Source organism: Hemitrygon akajei, chromosome 14 (assembly GCF_048418815.1).
Source record: "Hemitrygon akajei chromosome 14, sHemAka1.3, whole genome shotgun sequence".
NCBI classification, from domain to species: Eukaryota; Metazoa; Chordata; class Chondrichthyes; order Myliobatiformes; family Dasyatidae; genus Hemitrygon; species Hemitrygon akajei.
Window position 1 is genome coordinate 32,964,444 of NC_133137.1, and position 21,041 is coordinate 32,985,484.

A 21,041-nucleotide genomic window follows, 5' to 3' on the forward strand; every position below is an offset into this window, starting at 1 on the left:
CACACACACACACCACAGGTAAACATTATCACACAAGTACTAACACACACACACACACACAGTCACACAGATAGACAGACACACACTTTCAGACGGCAGCCCTTGCCCTCGGAAGGTGCAGTTTGTAGGTGAGGGGACTGAATGTTTCGGGTGGTGAACGGGGAAATGCCCTAGCCGCCTGCTTGGTGCTGGACGGCGTCGGTGGAGTTTAGCAGCCGTACTCGTCCCGGCAAGTGCATAGTAATCCATCATTCTCCTGGCTTGAGGATGGTGGGGGCGTTTATACTCTTTTGGGAGGTGAGAGCGCGGTCAAAAGGCGATTTACTTAAGCCCACAATATTGATCATTCCCTCTCGTGGTAACGAGCACATTGAACGAGGAAAACCAGAAGCAAGTTGAGGAACCGTTCAGTCCCTTTTCATCGGCAAGAGCCCAAGTTGCGCTCAGCTCGCTTGTGTTTTACCGATGTGGATTTAGCGAGACCGGTCTGTGGGGGGGAGGTGAGTGTCCCTGCGTGTCACACGGAGCCTCGCCTACTTCACCGACCTCCCCTTTCACGCAGGGTCTCGGTCTCCGCCTCCAGCCCGCAGCCCGAGACTGACGTGGCAGCCTCACTGATAGCGGGAGAGCCGGTGCCACGATGCTCATCGTCGTCCTTCTGGGGCTCTTTCAGGCGGCGTCCTGCTACAAGATCGGCTTCGAGAAGCTGCCGGGACTGGCTCGGGGCAGAGTGGAGGTAACGGAGTGGGGTGGTTGTAGAGTGCAGACACCAGAGCAGGACCCACTCTGATGTTCAAATAGTGTGATAATTTTTTCTCTCCGTTTTACAGACCTGCGGAGGATGACAGTTGAGTGTCCTCCCGGAGGTGAGCAAAATCTTCCTCTATTACTTCCAGAAAACAGTCAAGGTCTCTTGTAGAATCTTTAACGCGATTTGAAGACGTTCGTCATTCTAACTCTTTCTCAGCGATGGGCAACGGGATAGTCCCATGCCCCAATCCTTTGGCTGTTTTAGGGTATTGGGCTGGTTTTAATAAATAAGAGAATAGCTCTTGCTTCGGGTTTGGATCGACGAGTCAGGTGGCAGAGAGCCTGCGGTCCAGGTCAGACGCCCCTTCGCGCGGCAAACTGGGGCTTGGGGCGGCCAAGTTTTCAAATCGAGATTCGGCCAAAGGATGTGGAGCTTTATAGCTGGGGTTTCCACTGCGTTAACTCTTTACAATAAAGTTTCCCAACGGTGTCCAGACCATTGACAAACTTGCTGAGTTTACCTTAGAAATTTGAAGAAATTTAGATAGGAAAGGAGGCACACGCAACTCCAGAGTGCAGATGGAGATAATTTAACCAACTCTCAGAAACATGATGACGCACCCCAGACTGCTGTGGTGATTGATCCTGGAGGAATGAGTGACTGAGCTCGGCTTCTTTAATATTTTATACTGTCGTTATAAACCAGCCATAATTATTACCAATTTCTCAGTGTTTCAGAAGTTCCAGCACTCAGTTCTCCTGTCAATTTGCCTGTGGCTGTCACAGTCAAAAGAAATTCTGCAGACACTGGAAATCCAAAGCAACACACACAAAGTGCTGGAGGAACTCAGCAGGCCAGGCAGCTTCTGTGGAAAAGAGTACAGTCGATGTTCCCGGCCAAAACCTTTCAGCAGGACCGGTGGAGAAAAAGATGAGGGGTCGGAGTTAGAAGGGGAGGGGAGGAAAAACGCCAGATGATAGGTGAAACCGGGAGGGGGAGGGGTGAAGTAAAGAGCTGGGAAGTTGATCGGTGAAAGAGATGCAGTGCTGGAGAAGGGGGATTCTGATAGGAGAGGACAGAAGGTGTTGGGTCTCTTTGAGCCCTTCAATAGATAGGATAGTTATAAATCCTTTGTATTTGCAGGACTGGAGGACTTGAGTTATAGGGAATGATTAACTTTATTCCTTGGAATACCGGAGTTTGAAGGAAGATTTGATAGAGGTATACAAAATCATGAGGGGTACAGATAAGCTAAATGCAAGCGGGCTTTTTCCACTGAGGTTGGATGGGACTACAGCTAGAGGTCATGGGTTAGGGGTGAAAGGGGAAAAGTTTAAGGGGAACATGAGGGGAACCTTTTCACTCCGAGGGTGATGAGAGTGTGGAATGAGCTGCCAGCACAAGTGGTGCATGTGAGCTTAATTTCAATGTTTAAGAGAAGTTTGGAAAGGGATATGGATGGCCATAGTCTGGGTGCAGATTGATGGGCAGAGGCAGTTTAAATTGTTTGGCAAGGACTAGATGGGCTGAAGGGCCTGTTTCTGTGCTGTACTTTTCTATGAGTGTCCTTCCAGTTAATTTTGCCTTTTGAAAAATGTTCTGAAGGGTTTTTTCTGTAGCGGATTGCTTAACGTAGGAGCAACTCACACAAAATGCGGGAGGAATTTGTCAAGTCAGGCAGCATCCATGGAGAGGAATAAACCGTTGATATAATGGACCAAGAACTTTTATCAGGACGTCCTGATGAAGATGATTAATGATGTTCCACAAATGCTCCGTAGATGCTGCCCGGCCTGCTGAGTTCCTCCAGCATGTTGTGTTTGTTGCTTAAGATTTCCAGCATCTGTGGAATCTCCTGTGGCTCTGCTTAATGTAGGACTTGGTCACCATTTTGCATTGAGTCACCTTTTGTTGCTGGTGACACCAACAATGATGGAGCAGCTCTCAACCTCAATGCTTGGTTTCTGTCTTACTGATGACTTCTAAACTGCTAGAACTTCACCAAACTTCTAAAACTTTGACAAAGTTCTATAGATGTGTGGTGGAGAGTATATTGACTGGTTGCATCAGAGTCTGATATGCCATTGACTAGAAAAACCTACAAAAAGTGGTGAATACAGCCCAGTCCATCACGGGTAAAACCCTCCCCACCAATGAGCATATTTACATGGAGCAGAGTTGCAGGAAAGCAGCATCCATCATCAGGGACCCCCATCATCCTGGTCATGCTTCCTTCTCGTTGCTACCATCAGGAAGGAGACTTGGGGTCCACACCACCAGATTCAGGAAAGTTACTACCCCTCAACCATCAGGTTGTTGAATTAGAGGAGATAACTTCACTTGCCCCAACTCTGAACTGTTGCCAGAAGCTTTGGACTCACTACCAAGGACTCCTCATCTCACGTTTTTGATATTGATTGCTTTTGTATTATTATTTCTATTTTTCTTTTTGTGTTTGCACAGTTTGTTTTTTGCCCTGTTCCACACTCACAGGAATGAATTATTTCCTACTGAGAACACTCCATCTGATCACAACTGTCATTACAGTCCACATTGCTGTACTCTCACCTGGCTCCTGGCTCCTACACCATTTTTCTGCCATCTTCTGACACCATTTCCCTTGATTGCCATAACCTCCTTCACCATGTAGTTGTGAGCTCCAGTATACCGAATTGCTTAGAAAGGTCATGAATAAACCGATATCATAAAGTGCGAGGCAGAAACATGCTGAGAGTACTGTGGGGGGACAGTGACGTAACTGATCATTCCTCTGGATTTTTGGTTGTGGGTCCACGTCTGGGTTCTTGGGTTTCACTATCTCTGAGGGTCTATCCTGGCCCCAACATATCAGTGCAGCTACAAAGAAGGCACGATAGCGGCTATATTCCATTGAGAGTTTGAGGAGATTTGGTACGCCACCATCTGGTATGGGGGGGTGCTTCTGCACAGGATCGAAATAAGCTGCAGAGTTGTAAACTGAGCTCCTTCATGGGCAGTAGCCTTCCCAGCATCCAGGCCTTCTTTCAGGAGCAATGCCTCAAATAGACGGCATCCACCATTAAGGACCCCTTCACCCAGGTCATGCCTAGTTCTCATTGCTACCATCAGGGAGGAGGTACAGGAGCCTGAAGGCACACACTCAACGATTCAGGAACAGCTTCTTCCCCTCTGCCATCTGATTTCTGAATGGACATTGAACCCATGAACACTACCTCACTACTTCTATTCCTATTTTTGCACTAATTTAACTATATATTTACTGTAATTCATGGTTTTTCTATGTATTTCTGCTGCCACAAAGACAACAGATTTCACAACATATGCCAGTAATATTAAACCTGATTCTGTAACTTGCAAGATTTCCTGACAGCACCGAATTAAAGTGGTTCTGTAATATTTCAACACTGTCGTTGAACTGGGTGTCAGCCAGACAGCGAGGAGATGGTAGATTGACTAGAAGAGTGGCCTTGTCCTGTACCTAGTTGGCTTCAGCACTGTAATCAGTATTTCTATTGCCTTTAATATCTGCAGCGATCAATTGCATGAAAGAATAGTTCCACATGTTATAATAAGCACTCTGAACACCATTCCCCCACCCCCCCCCACAATTTACAAAATTTCAAATACCATTCATTCAAGCTGAATGAACACTTTCAGGTTGTTCTAGACTCTCTGATCCAGGAGCTGCAGCAACAACGCGATCACAATTCCCTGCCAACGGGCACTCATTGCAAGCTCGAGAACAGTTAACCCTGTGTGATCCTCTGTTACTGAGATAGCCACTGTCACACTTTTACAACCTGTATTAAAACACCGCAGAGAGTCAGCCCATTGGTGCGAGGCTGATGGAGAGCTATGATTAGCTACCTCAAGGCTGCGTCGCCTCTAATGACAGTATCATGTTACCAACTGCTCTATAGATTGCAATAACGTGTTGCAAAAAGTCCCAGAGGCCACCTCGTTAACTCTGGAAGAGAGAGGACTCAAATGTAAGAGAATATTAATTTTTGAAAGAAGTTTTCTCGAACAGAGGAAGGATATTTTTCTGTGAACAATTGATTTGACTTGGTTGGACACTAACAAATTCTGTTCTATTTTGCTTTTCTGGTTCACAGGTGAAAGCTTTCGTTAATGAAGACTTGCCTCTTTAGTATCCTTTTGAGAAACTAGGGATATATATCAGTAGAAAGATATCATTAACATGACAACACAGGGTTCTAATGGGAAAATGTTAGCCCTCCTGGCCCACCTTGCCCATTTGAGCTGCTACTCTCTGTCTCCACTCCCTGCAGTGACCTGCCAGGTTTGGCTCATTCTGGCAGCATGTAGTCCATCCTGTGAGATGGGATAGGAGGTGGCAGTGGACAGAAGACAAAGTTTCTGATTGGTGGGTGGGAGAGTGGGTTGTTGTGATTGGAGGGTTGTCATTAACCAGGCTGAGATTAAACTAATCCATGGACCCTGGGGCTGGGATGATATATTGCTCATGGCAATTGTTTGGGGTGTTTTAGATCTGGTCACCTATCCTCACCTGATGGTAATTGTTGGGCAGAAATGTACAAAGAGGTGGTGTTTGGCTGGAAATCACTCCTGTGCGAACCCAGTGTCTGTGTTCCTGAAGGTTCAAACTTTCCTGACCTCCTATAAAGTCACAACCTGGTGTTGAAGTATATCCCAGGAGCGAACCCCGTGCTCCTTCTGTTCAACCGTAACCTCGAAGAACTAGATGTAAGACTTCCTCTAATTTGACATTGTTGTGATTTTTCATTTTGTGATGGGTACCAATAACATTGCCACAAATTGTGCTTTGGCCAGGTACAACTCAAGGGTAGTTTTCCCCCTCCAACCCCCCAACTTAGCCCAATAAAATGCTGCAGCCACTCGCCGTAGATCAGAATCCTCCCCATCAACCCTCCATTCCCAACGTCTGTCCCATGGCGACTCAGATTGATGACAAAATGGCGATCATCCTGGGCTGTAGAGCTCAGCACCTCCTTGGATAAGTCAGGAGGTGAAACAACTAATCCACCCTGGTATGTTTTGGGAAAGGGCACCAAAGAGGGGGAGAGATTCCTGGAGATAGATGAAGCATTGGGAATGGTGTTTTGAGGCTTCCCATGGATAAAGGAGTAGTCCAGTAGTTGGAGGTAGGTATTGGATGAAGCTCAACCCAGCCTCAGACAGGAGGATCTCCCTGCACTTGGTGTCCATGTGGGTCTGAATGACATTTCTTGACCAATCACCACATTCATAACCTGGCGTTGACTTACTTCCCTGGAGTGGACCCTGAGCTTATTCTCTTGAACTACGCTTACCAGGAACTGGATGTAAGAAATCGATTGGTTCGCATAATTCCTTTATTTCTGATCATTTAAGTGAGTTGCGGCTTGTGAATGGAACAGATTGAATTTTGCACCCAGTGTTGAGGGTTTTGCATGCCTGGGCTTCTCGGCAATAGTTATCTACAAAATAAAGTGCAGATTCTGTTCCAGTAGAGGACTGCCTGAGGCACACCTCGTTAAACGGATATAAAAATAGCCATAAACACGAGAAAGTCTGCAGAAGCTGGAAATCCAAAGCATTATACACAAAACAGTGGAGGAACTCAGCAGGTCAGGCAGCATCTATGGAAATGAATAAACAGTCAACATTTTGGGCGGAGACCCTTCAGGCAGAGAAGAAAGGGGAAAGCTGCCAGAATAAAAAGGGGGGGAGGGGACAGAGGATAGCTAGAAGGTGATGGGTGAAGCCAGGTGGTTGGGAAAGGTAAAGGGCGAGAGAAAAAGGATTCTGATAGGAAAGGAGAGTGGACCATGGGAGAAAGATAAGGAGACGGGGATCCGGGGGAAAGTAATGGGCAGGTGAGAAGAGATAAAAGTTCAGAGTGGGGAATACAGGGGAAGGAGAAATTTGTTTACCGGAAGGAGCCGTAGAAAAGTATAGCACATCTAGTCCATGCCAAAACCACTTACACTCCATCGACCACTCCCTCCATATCCCTGCTTTCCGTGTACCTATCCAAACTTCTCTAAAATGTTGAAATCGAGTTTGCCTGGACAATTTGTGCTGGCAGCTCATTCAACACTCTCACGACAGGAGAAATGGATATTCAGGCCATCAGGTTGGAATGCAAGGTGTTGCTTCTCCGCCCTGAAGCTGGCCTCACCTAGGCACAAGAAGAGGCCATGGGCTGACGTAGACAGCAGCTCGAGCAGCATTCTCTGTCGCGGTTGTGCATGTGGTCCTGACTATTCTCAAATCTGCTCGGGTTCAGATCTTTCTCTTGTCTCCGCAGCGAATAAACCTGATGCCCATGACCAGGAGCGAGATCAATGAACTACTGCAGAAACTGGGCTTTTACAAGAAGGAGAGTGCCAATGCCCCAGTGCCCCCTGAATTTCTCCACGCACCAATGGCAGGCAGACCTGACAGCCAGCCTGCAGCCAGACCTGTTCAAGAAGTCATGACTGAGAAACAGGACGAGCCTGACGAGATGAAGCAAGATTTGTAACCGACGGTTGAAATGTTATTGCCTTGTCTCATAATCAGAGGGCAAGAACAGGTGGATTGTAAATGGTGTTTGTTTTGAGTGGAGGCTTTGGTTCCCATTACTAACTATCTACCTGCTGTCAACACACACAAAAGGCTGGAGGAATTCAACAGGTCAGTCAGTAGCATCTATGTCGGGGGTTCCCAACCATTTCGGTGCCATGGACCCATCTAAGGGGTCTGTGGATCCCAGGCTGGGAATCCCCTGATCTTTGGGAAGGAATAAACAGTCAATGTTTTGGGCCAAGACAGCTCATCAGGACTTGTTGGTTTTTAAATCTGACATGTCTAGTGGCAGGTGAGTGGGGGAAATTGAAATAAGTCTTCCATTCATGGGCATATTGTATATTTTACCTGGCCTGGGAACCTTGTTAATTGCGGGTGGATTTTGTTTGGTTGGGTTACTTGGGTCAGATGTTCATGGAATTATCTCAAGCAGTTTCTTTTTGTTCCTTTTCATGCTTTATGGTGCATCAGGTGGCTTTTTTTGCTGTTTTCTTAGCACTTGTCTGTTTTTACGAGGCCAAGTTGCTAGCTGGACGGTCGGCCCAGCACAGATGGAAAATGTGCAAGGAGCTGGCCGGATTCAAACTCGGGACCATTTGCCTCCAAGTCCGGTGCTGATGCCACTACACCACCAGCTGGCTCACATCTCAAGCAGCAAGATTGATTAATTGCTCTGAAGGATCTTCCTTGGTCTGTGCCCTACAATCTGCTGTGGGCAAACTGAATACCCTACAATGTCTCAATGAGGCTCTAAGATTTGCAAATTGGCTGGCTCCCACCTCTAGTCCAGGTGTGTGTAAAAATTACCTGGTAATGGGTGTGCCACTTTCAGAGTAGGTCTCTCTGTTTTTCTGATTGTGATCGTAAGCATAACCCTGGCAAATGATCTTGCCTGCACACTAGGGAAGGTTCGGATTGTGAAGGTGTTGCAGCCCAGCTGCAGTGGGGAGGTTTGAATTGCGCTTGTACAATAGTGGGCCAGGACAGAACAACAAGCTGGAAAATGGAAGTCCGGTGATATAAGTAGCTATTTGACTGTTAAACCTGTGAATGATGTGTAGGGACGGCGGGGTCTACTGATTATTACTGCTGCCAGCAGTAATGATCATTTCTCCTTCACCCTGGTCCGATGCCAGCAATTCTCAACACTTTGTAGACAACAGGGGGTGCTGGAGACCGATGAATGTGTCTATTTGTGGCTTCCCCACTCCCTGCTGGTCTTCTGACCCATGTTAAACTGGCCAGAACATGTGGATTCTGGCTTCTGACCCCTTCCTTTCAAGTCTTGATGGATGTCGGCCCAAAATATCAATGTTTATTCGTTTCCATAGATGCTGCCTGACCTCCTGAGTTCCTCCAGTGTTTTGCGGCGAAGAACACGTTCAAGGAATGCAGAGATTTATTGTGCTGTTTTACTGCCAGTATTGTTGCTTCCCCTTCCTGGTGCCGGGGACAGGCAGCCGGATGATGCTGACGGAAAAGTGGCATTTCATTGAGGGGCGCACAAAATGCTGGAGGAACTTAGCAAGTCAGGCAGCGTCCATGGAGGGGAATAAGCTATCAACATATCAGGCTGAGACCCTTCATCAGATCCTACTTCCCTCCATAGATGCTGCCTGATCCTCCAGCATTTTGTGTGCGTGTTGATGGATTATTTCCAGCACCTGCAAAACCTCATGTCTTTGAGGTGTTTCATCCCTTTAACTGCCCAGCAGTACCTACACCAGGGGAGAAAACATCATGTGTTGTTCACATCTAAATCTGAAAAATCGGCATTCAATTTATGGAAATGGAAGCAAATATTTTTTAAATGAACAATCAGCAATTGTGATAATTTAATATCAGAGAATGTATACAGTATACCACCTGAAATTCTTACTCTTCACAGACATCACAAATCAGAAGAAAACCCCCAAAGAATGAATGACAGAACCCCAAACCCTCCAAAGCAATTACCGACACGTAGTTGATATGTGTAACTAATTGTTGCTGAGGTGTTGCCGAGGGGAATGAATCTACCTTGCCGTTGCTTCACCAAGGTTCTGCAGAAGAGGTTCCACCTTGCCCAGGCTCAGGTATATGTGGTCTATTCAAATAAAAATAATCCATAAAAAATAATTTTATTTTGTAACTTGTAATAAAAGCAGAATATGTTTGAAACACTCAACAGGTTATGTTTCACGTTGATATTCTTTTAAATTATCTGTTGAGTGTTTTGAACATTTTTTTTTGTTAATTTTGGATTTCCAGCAGATGCCATACTTTTTTTAAAATTTGTAACTTTTTGAGTGCTATTGGCACTCTGAGCTTCCAGAAATCTTGCCTGTTATTTGACAGTTCACACTGAATCTGCCCAGATCCACTGAATTTGAGAGGCTGGGTGGGCGTCCTGTGTACACAAATACCTGCGGTCCCCAAGGGAATTAAATGAAGCTCTCAGCTTAAAGGTGACGGTGCTGAGAGCAGAGGTGAAATATTCCTGAGGACCAAAGGCACTCGGTGCAGGACACCAGCAGCCTCTAAATGTATTGTTCCTGGCTCAATAAAATTCAACAGTTCTAACACAAACCGTCTGCGTCTTTAATGCTGTGCTTGAGTGTCTGATTCAGTGACAGCTGTGTGGTTGTTTAAAGAAGGGAATGTACTCTCAGAATCCAGTTCTCCAAGCACCTGCCTCCCCACTCGTTCACTCATTCAAACTAGCCAGGAGGGACTATTTGAAACTGCTCCCTTTGATGAAAGTTTGAGAGGTACAGTGAGATTCATTTGCGAGTGCCAAAGAGGGCCGTGGAGCTCAAATCATTGGCTATTTATTGGGGTCATAGATCACTACAGCACAGAAACAAACCCTTCAGCCCATCTAGTCCTGCAACCGGACCGTAGACATCCAATCCTTGTATTTGTGCAAATTTCTATTAGATGCTGAAAATTGTAAAGCAGAACTTGACAGGTTGTCAAAGTTTATGAGGAGGAGTTAAAAAAAAAACTATTTTCAGAGTGCATCTTCCACCAAAATCCTACTGATATACCACGGAGAGGCCATTACACAGGGTCGGAAAAAGCTGCAGACCATTATAAACTCAGTCAGCTCCATCATGGTCATGAGCTTCCCCACCGCCTAGGACAAAAATACCTTCCAGGAAAGGGAGGCAAGGTCCCTCAGCACCCAGGACATGCCCCCTTCTCATTGCTACCAGCAGAGGAGAGATACAGGAGCCTGAAGGCACACACTCAGTGTCTTAGGAAAAGCTTCTTCCCCTCCGCCATCGGATTTCTGAATGGACCATGAACCCATGAACACCACCTCACTATTTTTGTTACACTCTCTATGCGCCACTTAATTAATTATTTATATTTAATTATTATTTAATTAATAGTAATATTAAGTATTATTTAATATTTATATATTGTGTGTGTGATATACAGTATACAGTACATTCTAGTCAATTGGACACACAGACCCAGGTTGGGAAGCCTTGTTTTATATCTTTGGCAAATCAAGTGCTCCTCAAGATCTGTTGAGAGTCTCTGCCTTCACCATGGGGGAAAGTTTCTTATTATCCATCCGATCCGTGCCCCTCATATTTAGAGATACAGCAGGACAACAAACTCTTCTGCCCAATTTCACCCATGTGTAATTCACCTTTGGAATTTAGGAGAAAACTGGAGGACCAGGAGGAAACCTGTGCAGTCATGGGAAGAACATAAAACTCCTTACAGATATGGGTAGAATTGAACCTGGGCCCAACCTGTCTGTTCAATCTCCTGCCATCTGATAGGAGAAACAGAAACATTTTAACCAAGACAGTAAGAATGAAAAACAGCTTCTTTCCAAGGGCTGTTGTGCAGATGAATAATGCTACACCCCGGCTTGCCAACGGCTTTGAGTGTTATGGATTTTTTCTATTATTAAACTGTACGGCATGCATTGTAAACATCTGTTTTGCACAGGGTGGAGCAGCACTGCAATCTCACTATCTTGAACAACTACAGTTAAGTTATAGTCTGTCATTCATTGTATACTTCCTATCCTTAATTCTTCCCAAAATATGTCATCACTTAACGGGGTATCAGGATTAAATTCCATTTGCCTTTGCTCTGCCCATTTTTAAAATACCCCATATTTTGGCCTCACCATTAACACCATCAATTCTTCCATCATCTGAAAACCTGTTAATTATACTCCTCAACTGAAATCTCTATTGTATGTAACAGGCAGCAAGGGCTCAGCACTGATCCCTTTGTAGACTACTGGTTACAGGCTCCCAATCATAAAACAACTCTCCACCATCTCCCCTTGGCTCTTATCACCAAGCTATTTCAGATGCAGTTTACCAACGGATTCCATGGACTCCACTCTTCTGGACCAGTTTCCTATTTGGGACCTTTCCAAAGTTTTATTGAAGTCAATATAGATTATGTTCATCGTCATTATTTTGTGCCATGTTGGCTACTTTCTTACCATCAATACAGTTCATTACCATTTCAAAAAATTAAATCAACTTGGCCAAATCCCTTCTAAACCTGCTCATCTCTATCTTAAACTTATATCTGCAATGGGAAAAAGTTTCCTATTATCCATCCCATCTGAGCCCCTCGTTATTTTCATCATCATCATGTGTCGTGTTGTATGATGTGGGTAATCACGGTCTTTGACCATAATTGTTCTTGGCAAATGTTTCTACAGAAGTAATTTGCCATTACCTTCTCCTGGGAAGTGTCTTTACAAGATGGGTGAACCCAGCCATTATCAATACTCTTCAGAGCTGGCCTGCCTGGTGTCAGCGGTCTCACAACCAGGACCTGTGTTGTGCACCAACTGCTGACAGGACCATCCACCTGCTGGTCCCATGGCTCCACATGACCCTGATCAGTGGGGGGAGGGGCTAAGCAGGTCATACACCTTGCCCAAGGGGGAGCTGCAGGCTAGTGGATGGAAGGAGCGCCTTACACCTGCTTTGGTTGAGACACATCTCCACCCCACCACCCAAAATCATTATTTTATTTAAAAATACATCCGCTCACCAAGTCTGGATTCATGAAGCATAATCCTGCACTGATCCCAATTTCTTTTATCACATTCCCATGAACTCTTCCCAGATTTTGCCACACTTCGTTACAGGAGTAGCAGTTTCCCAATTAACCTGCCGACCCGCACATCTTTGGTGAATGAGAGGAAATCTGGAGCATACATAGGAAACCCACATTCAGGGGAAACAAGGACCCTTAGATACTAGAGGTCAATATTGAACCCGGTCCGCTAAGAGAAATTGTTCTGAGCTGCATCAGACAGGCCCGGGTGCCAGTAACAGTTAATTAATCCAGAACACACAATCATCTGATTTCTGCCAAGCTGCGTGAGAAGTTGGGTAAACTTTCTGAATTGCAGGTGGATTGTGGCAGCGCTCTGCAAACAGTAGCCACTAGAGGGCGCTATGAGACCGGAGAATGACTTCCCTTTCGCTCATTACGCCTGCCCTGTTTTTCAATCAACTTAACCAATGACTTGCCCCAAAGTCGCGCAAAGAATGTGCATGTTGGGTTTAAATTTAACAGGCACAGGTAGAAATAACAAGAATTCTAGTCAAATAGGTCCGCTCTTGCAGCAAAAAAAAACAATTTTAAGACAAGAATGGTAAAGTAAGAAATGATGCTCTATAGATGTACAATGGAGAGCATTCTGACAGACTGCATCACTGTTTGGTATGGGGGGGGGGGGGTGTCTACTGCACAGGACAGAAAGAAGCTGCATGCAGAGGGTCGTAAATTTAGTTGGCTCCAACTTGGGTACTAGCCTATAAAGCACCCAGGATATCTTTAGGGAGCAGTGTCTCAGAAAGGCAGCGTCCATTATTAAGGACCTTATTATTTTTAAGGACATTATTAATAGTCCTTCATCAGCTCCTGTTGGCCACAATGGCTGTGGATATCTGGGGATGGTGAGACAGCAGGGAAGAGAGAGGAGAAGGCAGAAGGAGCAGAGGAAAAGAGGGGAGGGAGCTTTATGGGGAAGAAAGCACCTGAACATCAGTTAAGACACAATCTGAATGTGAAAAATAAGCAAAACCAAGACAATACCAACTGTAAATAGTTTTATTTTGTGCTTTAGTACATATCCATGTAAACGGTGTAAAACAGATATTTCAAAATACATACTGAAATCTGCTGACAGTTAGAATGGTGCAGTGGTCTGAAGACACAACATGCTAAACTGAAGGTAAAACCAGGCTTATTCCATACGTAAATTAATTCTAGTGCAAGCAGGAATACAGCCATGTTGTGAAACAAAACTAAAATTAAATAGCATTTTAGTCAAAGAGTTAAACTCTAAAAGAGCAAAGAGCCAAGTTTACCTGCTCCACAAGTTATGAAATAATGGACTCTAAGTAGCAGGTGCTTGTGTAAACGTGTTCGTGTGCATCCTATATCTGCAAATCTTAGTGCAGAACGAAAAGCATTGGTAAAACCTTTAATTGAAGCTATTACCCTTTAGTAACAGTACTGGCTGTTTGTTCTCTGAGCTTTGGTGATGACTATTTATCGAAAACAAATGAGGAATGCCCACCAAGTGACAATCTGTGTAAGGCAGAACTGATCCGTTAGTGAATTTTCAGGTAAGTGTTTGAACAGATCTATAGAATCAATCCTGTACTGGAAAGATAGCGGCAATGGCCTGAACTTTAAATCCCAATCAGATTAACTGGCTCATGTCAAGAGCTTACAAAACATCTGGAATGGGAACTGAACCTATTCAAACTCACCTATTCTTGTTTAAGAAGTAGGGTAAAGCATAGGAGACCTATCATGTTTGGGGCGGGGGGGGGGGGTGGCAGTTACTTAAATATCATAACGATTCAATTTGCTTTAGCTTAACCATCAACATGAACCAGCCTGGTTTCCCTTCCCTTATTTTCTTGCTCTAAACTCAGAAATTGAAAGGCAAAATTGATTTTTGCCTATGGAATAAGGGATGTTTCTACAGGCTCCAATCCTCACCATTCCTCCCAAGAGCCCTCAGTGCCTCCTGGTCACCATCTGTTCCCATGTTTCTGAGTATCAACAGAATCACCCTAATCTGGGCCACTCTCATGGAGTTCCTGATCTCATTTTCCCCCTACCCAACGCATAGTCTCTCTCAATTTCCCCTGACTACTCTCAAAGTCTTCAGCTGTTCCCTTCTGAATGGGTTCCAGCTTGTTGACCATGTTGCTCATGGATGGGAATGCCACAAGAAAATCTGCAATTTACTTCTGTCGGCTATTCCGGCTTCATCATCTCATAAACGAGCGTCCCATGTCCTTGCCCCTCACCCCCTCGACCTCCTGGCGCAGAATTGGTCTCCAGACTGAAACCCACAGCAATAAATCTATTTCTGATCCATGTCATACTTGCCTGGGAAATAACTGAAGTATATCCAATCCCAAACACTGGTATTGCATATGATTATGAGATAAAGTATCTTAAATTAATGAAAATATAAAATAACTTCTTGTGGCAAGATTGCTCGTGAAGGTCAAAGAGCCCGAAGGTAGCACAAAACCAATGCAGTCTCAAATATCCTATCATCCAATGTTACCTAACTCAGGGGTTCCTAATCTGGGGTCCACAGACCCCTAGGTTACTGGTAGGGGTCCATGGCATAAAACAGGTTGGGAAATCCTGTCCTAACTAATGTTTTTTAAAATCCTTTTGGTGGATTTCAGTCATTTACATTGCACTGTGAATTGGGCTGAGGAAGGTCAATCGGCTGGACTTCTGATTGAAACTGATAAACTATCAGAATTCACCATCACTCCCTAGGAATCTGGCAGCAACTTCTGGAGTTCATACACATGCATTAAACTCGAGATAGTCATAGCTGAAGTCCTTCAGTGGTTGTTTTATTTATCAACCTTCTCTAGTGTGACCTCTGAAAATCATTGAATTGTTGTTTTGATTGCAAAATACCCAGTGAAAAATTGGGCATACTAGAGAACCCTTTGAAGTGCTTTCAGACCACAATCAAAGGGAGTAAAAGGCAAATTGACGCCAGAGTTTGCTAGATATTGCTAGTACAGTACCAAATAAGTCTTGGCCTGAAATGTCGACTGTCTCTTCATTTTCATAGACACAGCCTGACCTGTTGAGCTCCTCCAGCATTTTGTGTGTGTTGCTTTGCTAGATTTTTGTAGATAGCTCTCTTTGAGACCAGCAGTGAATATTCAGAAAAGTGGGAATTCATTTGTTTTGAGATTTCTGGAGTAGAGTTTAAACTATATCATCGATAGAATGGAATAATTACAGCCAGTACTCTGACTTGCAGTCATACAAGTCTTTCACTAACAACTCGCTTTATTATAACATGGCATGAACCTATGTTTGAAGAACACCTGTACATTCAAGCCCACTAACATAAAAATGGAATTATATGGCAGTTTATTTATTTGTTGTACATTTTGAAAGCTTAGCCATTTTTTTTTAATAAGACAAAGAATAACATTTGGCACAAGCTCCAAAATTGAACATGCAGTGGAGCAGGTATCATATCCATCTTTCAGAACAACGTATGAACCTTGCAGCCAGATTGCGCAGATGTCTCTGCGAGCCATGGATTTATATGCTGCTTGCAGTGAATCAGGTTTGAGAACTCTTTCTCCTTCATACAGTCACTGTCTTCCTTACAGCAATTATTATCCTCCATGTACCAATGAACTAAAATTCATGGTTTAACCACCGATCTATCAGTCAATATTCATCCAACACCAGTGGTAGTGCAATCTTAAAAGAATCTACATTCTACATTTTCAGATTTAATCCTGGCTTAACTCCAACTTCCTTTCTAACCTATTCTTTGCTCTTTATCTGCAGAATGTAGGCAACACTGGCAAAATGTTGAATGAACACGTTAAGAAGGCATCACGAGGTGTACAGCAGGTGAAATATTACCCAACAGAAGATGTTACAAGTGTTTGCAAAAGATAATATGGACCAAGTTGCTGCACTGTAAACATTCCTAAAAAAATCAAGCTGGCAACCAAAATACTATGGTTCAGAATAGAGGAAATTTATTAGTATTTTTGTATTTAAGATGCCAAGTCACGTTTAGCATTTAGTTTTTACCTTGAAGCACCATATTCAAAACTTATTTTTTATATGGCAGTTTACAGCTAACATGAGGAGAGAGCTAATTGCAACATCTGAGAGATTGAATGCTCTTGTAAACAGAAGTGAGGATCTTGCGCTGTTGACATTTAGACATACAGCGTGTGGCTCACTTTCTATAAAAATGCCACTCCGGGTGGAGCCACTCTAAACCATGGGCCTGCATTTTCCACATGAGCGTTAGCTTCCTGACTCCACATGCTTTTATTACCAAGTTTTCTGAAGGCCAGTCCCTGCAGGTCATCTTTTCGCATGGTTGCATCAGAATGTGTCCTTAGCAAGGTAAATTTATTTGGACAGCACATCAAGGAATTCATGGAAATCTGGGCAGATTGGATCTACACTCCTGTCAGATTTCTGAAATTGCTTTCTTTACATTATGGTAAACTATCAGTCAGCACAGGCATGTGTCTACGCTTTCATTTATCCCTCAAGGTAAAAACATCTTGAAGGAGAGACATGGATTAATCAGTAACTGCCTGGTTAGCTGGTGAAGCTGGTCAAAGGCCAACAATTCTCCTCTCCCAGTGTCCAAGAACCACTGGTTTCCAATCCAAGAATTTCATCATTTTGAGTACAAGGAGGATAAGCAATAAAAATAAATCTGGATTTCTAGAAACAAATATTAAAACTATTTTTTAAAAACTGTAGCAAGCTCAATGCTAATTTTAATAAGAAAACATAGTCCAAATGGACAATAAAAATATTTATACAGACATACACATGCGCGTGGCAGTTTTCTTCATACAGTTACATATAGAAACATTGCACTGATTTTTTTTAATTTATAAAATGTGGCACTAATATCTACAGTGAATATGCATGTGGTTTGCAAAGGTCAGTCTGCCCTATGTAGATTATTTAAAACACACACACATATAATACCCTTGACAGAGAGAAACACACCAAGCTGATTTTGAGTAATTTGAAAATCAGAGCCTGCAGCATTCTTGCTTCAATAAACAGTGTCAGGGATTTGAACCCTCTACTACAAGGTGACAGAAACCTTGATATTATTTGAAATGTCTGAGTGTAATTATTTGCTTATGATACTGGTGATTATTAAAAGTATCAGACCATGGGAGTCATTTTTTTTCTTTTAGTTAATGTAATTGAAGAAGCTGATTTAAGCATTAAAGATTTTTATCTATAATGTACTTGTAAAGTTAAATTAGTCTTCTACCTCTGAAATTCATTTCACTGGCTTCAAATGCAATGAATTTCCAGAGTAGAGCACAATGTAGTGTCGCATCTCCATGTTCTTCTTAAACACCCTTGGAATTGAGGAACTCTCGTTTCCACTCTAGTTCCATGGGTTCTGGGGTGACTGCTGAAGCCAATGTGGGAACCACAGATTTCTCTACAGATAAGGCTGGAGATGCCTGATGCACCATCAATAACTCTCGGAGATGGGAGGTGAACGATAGGCTTTTATTATCTGCAAGACACCACGATTAGCAGCAAGAGACCACCACACAACATCCTGGAGACTGAGGGAGGAGCAGTGCCTCCAATCGCCTTTATACAGGGGTCCGTGGGAGGAGCCACAGGAGCAGTCAGCAGAGGGGCGTGTCCAGACAGGTATATGTAGTTCACCACAATGCCTAAGGGAGTGGGCAGGTAGGTAGTTTGTGAAGTGGTGTAACACACACACACAAAATGCTAGAGGAACTCAGCAAGTCAGGCAGCTTTTATGGAGGGGTCCTGATCTATGGATTAGTCCTAATGAAAGGTCACAGCCCAAAACGTTAACTACTTATTCCCCTCCTGACTTGCTAAGTTCCTCCAGCATTTTGTGTGTGTTGCTCTAGATTTCCAGCACCTGCAGAATCTCATGTTTGTGAATGGTGTGATCTTTCTGCCTATACACTATATGTACTATAAATATCTCAGCTTACTCCTGTTTTGCATCAGCAAACTTAAAAAAAGGTCCATGGTTTAAAAATATCACCAAAGCTGCACAACATGATAAGTGATCGCTTTATTACATAACTTGCTGATCAGAATTTCACATTTGCACAGTTCTAGAATCGGAAATTGTAGTTAAGCCAGTCATAAATCTTCCAGCCCCTCTCACTCCAGGAATTAATGGTGGGTAGTGCATGGGTGGTCCTGGTCTTCGGGAATGGGTAGGATAACGTGTTGCAAGTGAAAGTCTGGTTAATATTTTGGGTGCACTTTTTGTCACAATTCTTACAGGTGTTGATTGCTCAATGTCTACGATTATTATTTCTGATTTATCATATTTGCATTATTTCCTCAATTTATATATTAAAAAAAGATTTAATTACGTGCAATCATCTTTCTTCCTTTGGAGATGTGAAAAGACACCATACTGTTTTACAATATTATCAGTATTAATTATTTACCTGGCTTGACAGTGGAATATTTTAAAGTACAACTTTGAAAATAATTTGTCACTTGCTCTCCTAGAAGTTCTAAGCAGAGCTAACAATCATGAGCAAAATATAAAGTTAATAAGTATAAGCAGGCCATTAGAAAGCTTACACCTTCTCTACCATGGCTATTCCTTTTTTTTACCTGAGTGCCATTTTCTTACACAACTCTCATAACATCCAAAATTCTATACATCACAACTTTGGCTATACTGGGCTACTGAACCTCCACAACTTTGGGTAAAGAATTCCAAAGATGTCCTGTTCTCTGGGTGAAGAAATTTCTCAAGATCTTGCTCCAGAGTGGCTGACCCATTATTTTAAAACCTGGCTATTGACATGCTTCAGAAAATGAGCAATATTTAAGTTTACCAAAAGTATTGCAATAACGTGCAATGCAAAATCTACCCAAAGAATGGAGTCTCCATAATATGCACTATCAGTCTATTTGCCTATCCACAGCAAATTACTCATTCTCCCACCTCCAAGACTAGAAAACTTGAGTTAAAGAGCAAGGTTGGCCAGGTTAGCTCATTATTCCTTGGAATGAAGGAGAATGAGGAGTGAATTTAGACAAGTGTTTAACATCATGAGAGGCATATATAAGGTGTAACAGCCTTTTCCCCAGGGCGGAGGAGTCCAAAACTATGGGGCATGGATTTAGTGCGAGAGGGGAAAAGTTTAAAAAGGACAGTTTATTCACACAGAGGATGGTGAGTATCTGGAATGAGCTGCTAGAAGAAGTGGGTGAAGCAGGTACAATAGGATCATTTAAGAAGCACTGAAGAGATACATGGAAGGGAGGGGCCTGGAGGGATGTTGGCTGAAAATCAGGGCAACATGACCGGCACAGATTCATTGGGCCAAAGCGCCTGTAACCATGCTGTAATGCTCTATAAGCTATAGAGTCTACATTTGTTGAGAAATTTTCAGATACTCCGTGTATAGGCTTTGCAACAACATAGTGACATTCTCCATTCTACTCTGGTCGTTAGTTGTTACATTTTTCTATCAAATACTCAAGCATGCAGTAGGCTGTATTAATAAAATGGGGAGAATTAACTGTTAGACTTGTTACATGTGCAAGTATCACCTGGTGGTTGGACTTATCTCAGCACATAGAGATTCAACAAAGTCAATGGAACTAATCTAACAGGTACAATCCAAGTGATATTGATGCCTTTGCAAGCGCTAAGTGCTGATTACCAACTTGTCTCCCAAACAGCAATTAAGTTAGCTATTAATTTTATTGGTGACAGGAATACTGAATTTTTTAGTATTATAACCAAATGACATGCACACTTCCCTTTATCTTTCTAAAGTGCAACATTTTTCTGCTGATGCGAACTATGAAATAAAATTTCAAAATTAATTTTAATTGTACAACAGAGAAGCTACCTTGCAAAAGTGAAAATGACAGAATAACTGTACACTGCACTGCAAAAGAGGTGTATCAGAATGAAGTGATAAGCCACTTGATTTGAATTTACCTCTTACTGCTTCTAGATATGCCTGTTGGATGATGAGTGATGCTGGCGGAATGAGAGGTGAGAGAAAATGATGTGCTGCATAATTTAAAAATTCATATTATATCCAATTTTCCTTTCTCTAATGCTAAAAACTGTTGTGCAGCCTTTGTGCCTTACTTCAGTGCTATAATACTCTGCAAATATGTAGGTGGATGATTATACAATATAAAGATTCTTTCTCAGTACATATATAAGATTTTTTTTCCTGATTTGGAAATAAAAATAGTCATGTGCTAGAATTCTTTAGAACACATAACATGAATAATACATCACCCTAGGATCTTCACCCTTGTCTGTTTGCACTAAAAGAAAGGAAATCCAAGCATGCAAATGCAGTACGTAGTGACTCATGTCTGTACATGTCTTTTGACAATTGTCTGAAAACACAGGCAAGCTGTGGATATATTTTATAAACAGAAATACAAGACACTCTGCCTTCTATCTCCCAGGTCCTGTTACTCGTACCTTCGTAGATGGTTATACAGGGACTGAACATAGGTGAAGACACACTTAGGATCGGGTCTTTTGCGCATTATCATCATATCTTCTACGTCAATGAGGGGATCACAGGAAGCTACCTGTCTGCAATGAGAAAATATAAATAAAGCACATTGCACCAAAATAAACTTTGAAGCTCTACAGTGCTATAAACATGCAATTGTTAAAATA

The 21,041-nt window shown here is 43.0% G+C and overlaps 2 protein-coding genes across 5 annotated transcripts in view; one reads left to right on the forward strand and one right to left on the reverse strand.

Moving 5' to 3' along the window:
- The first annotated feature begins 511 nt into the window (after positions 1 to 511).
- selenom (selenoprotein M) lies at positions 512 to 9,874 on the forward strand. The gene is made up of 5 exons (XM_073065771.1): positions 512 to 736; positions 831 to 866; positions 4,867 to 4,901; positions 5,401 to 5,479; positions 7,047 to 9,874. The coding sequence occupies exons 1-5, from the start codon at positions 641 to 643 to the stop codon at positions 7,260 to 7,262; spliced, it is 462 nt and encodes a 153-aa protein (XP_072921872.1). The 5' UTR covers positions 512 to 640; the 3' UTR covers positions 7,263 to 9,874.
- A 3,511-nt stretch (positions 9,875 to 13,385) lies between these two features.
- The window catches only part of smtnb (smoothelin b), a 309,229-nt gene continuing 301,573 nt past the window's right edge, over positions 13,386 to 21,041 (reverse strand). For 3 of the 4 annotated variants that reach the window (XM_073065778.1, XM_073065780.1, XM_073065781.1), the window contains one exon: positions 20,817 to 20,954. Coding sequence is in view for 1 of the 4 variants with exons in the window: in XM_073065779.1 (XP_072921880.1) it covers positions 20,828 to 20,954 (127 nt within the window). In the remaining 3 variants the exon portion in view is untranslated. Of the gene's footprint in view, positions 20,955 to 21,041 lie in introns of all 4 variants that reach the window. The other variant, XM_073065779.1, reaches the window with a different exon arrangement.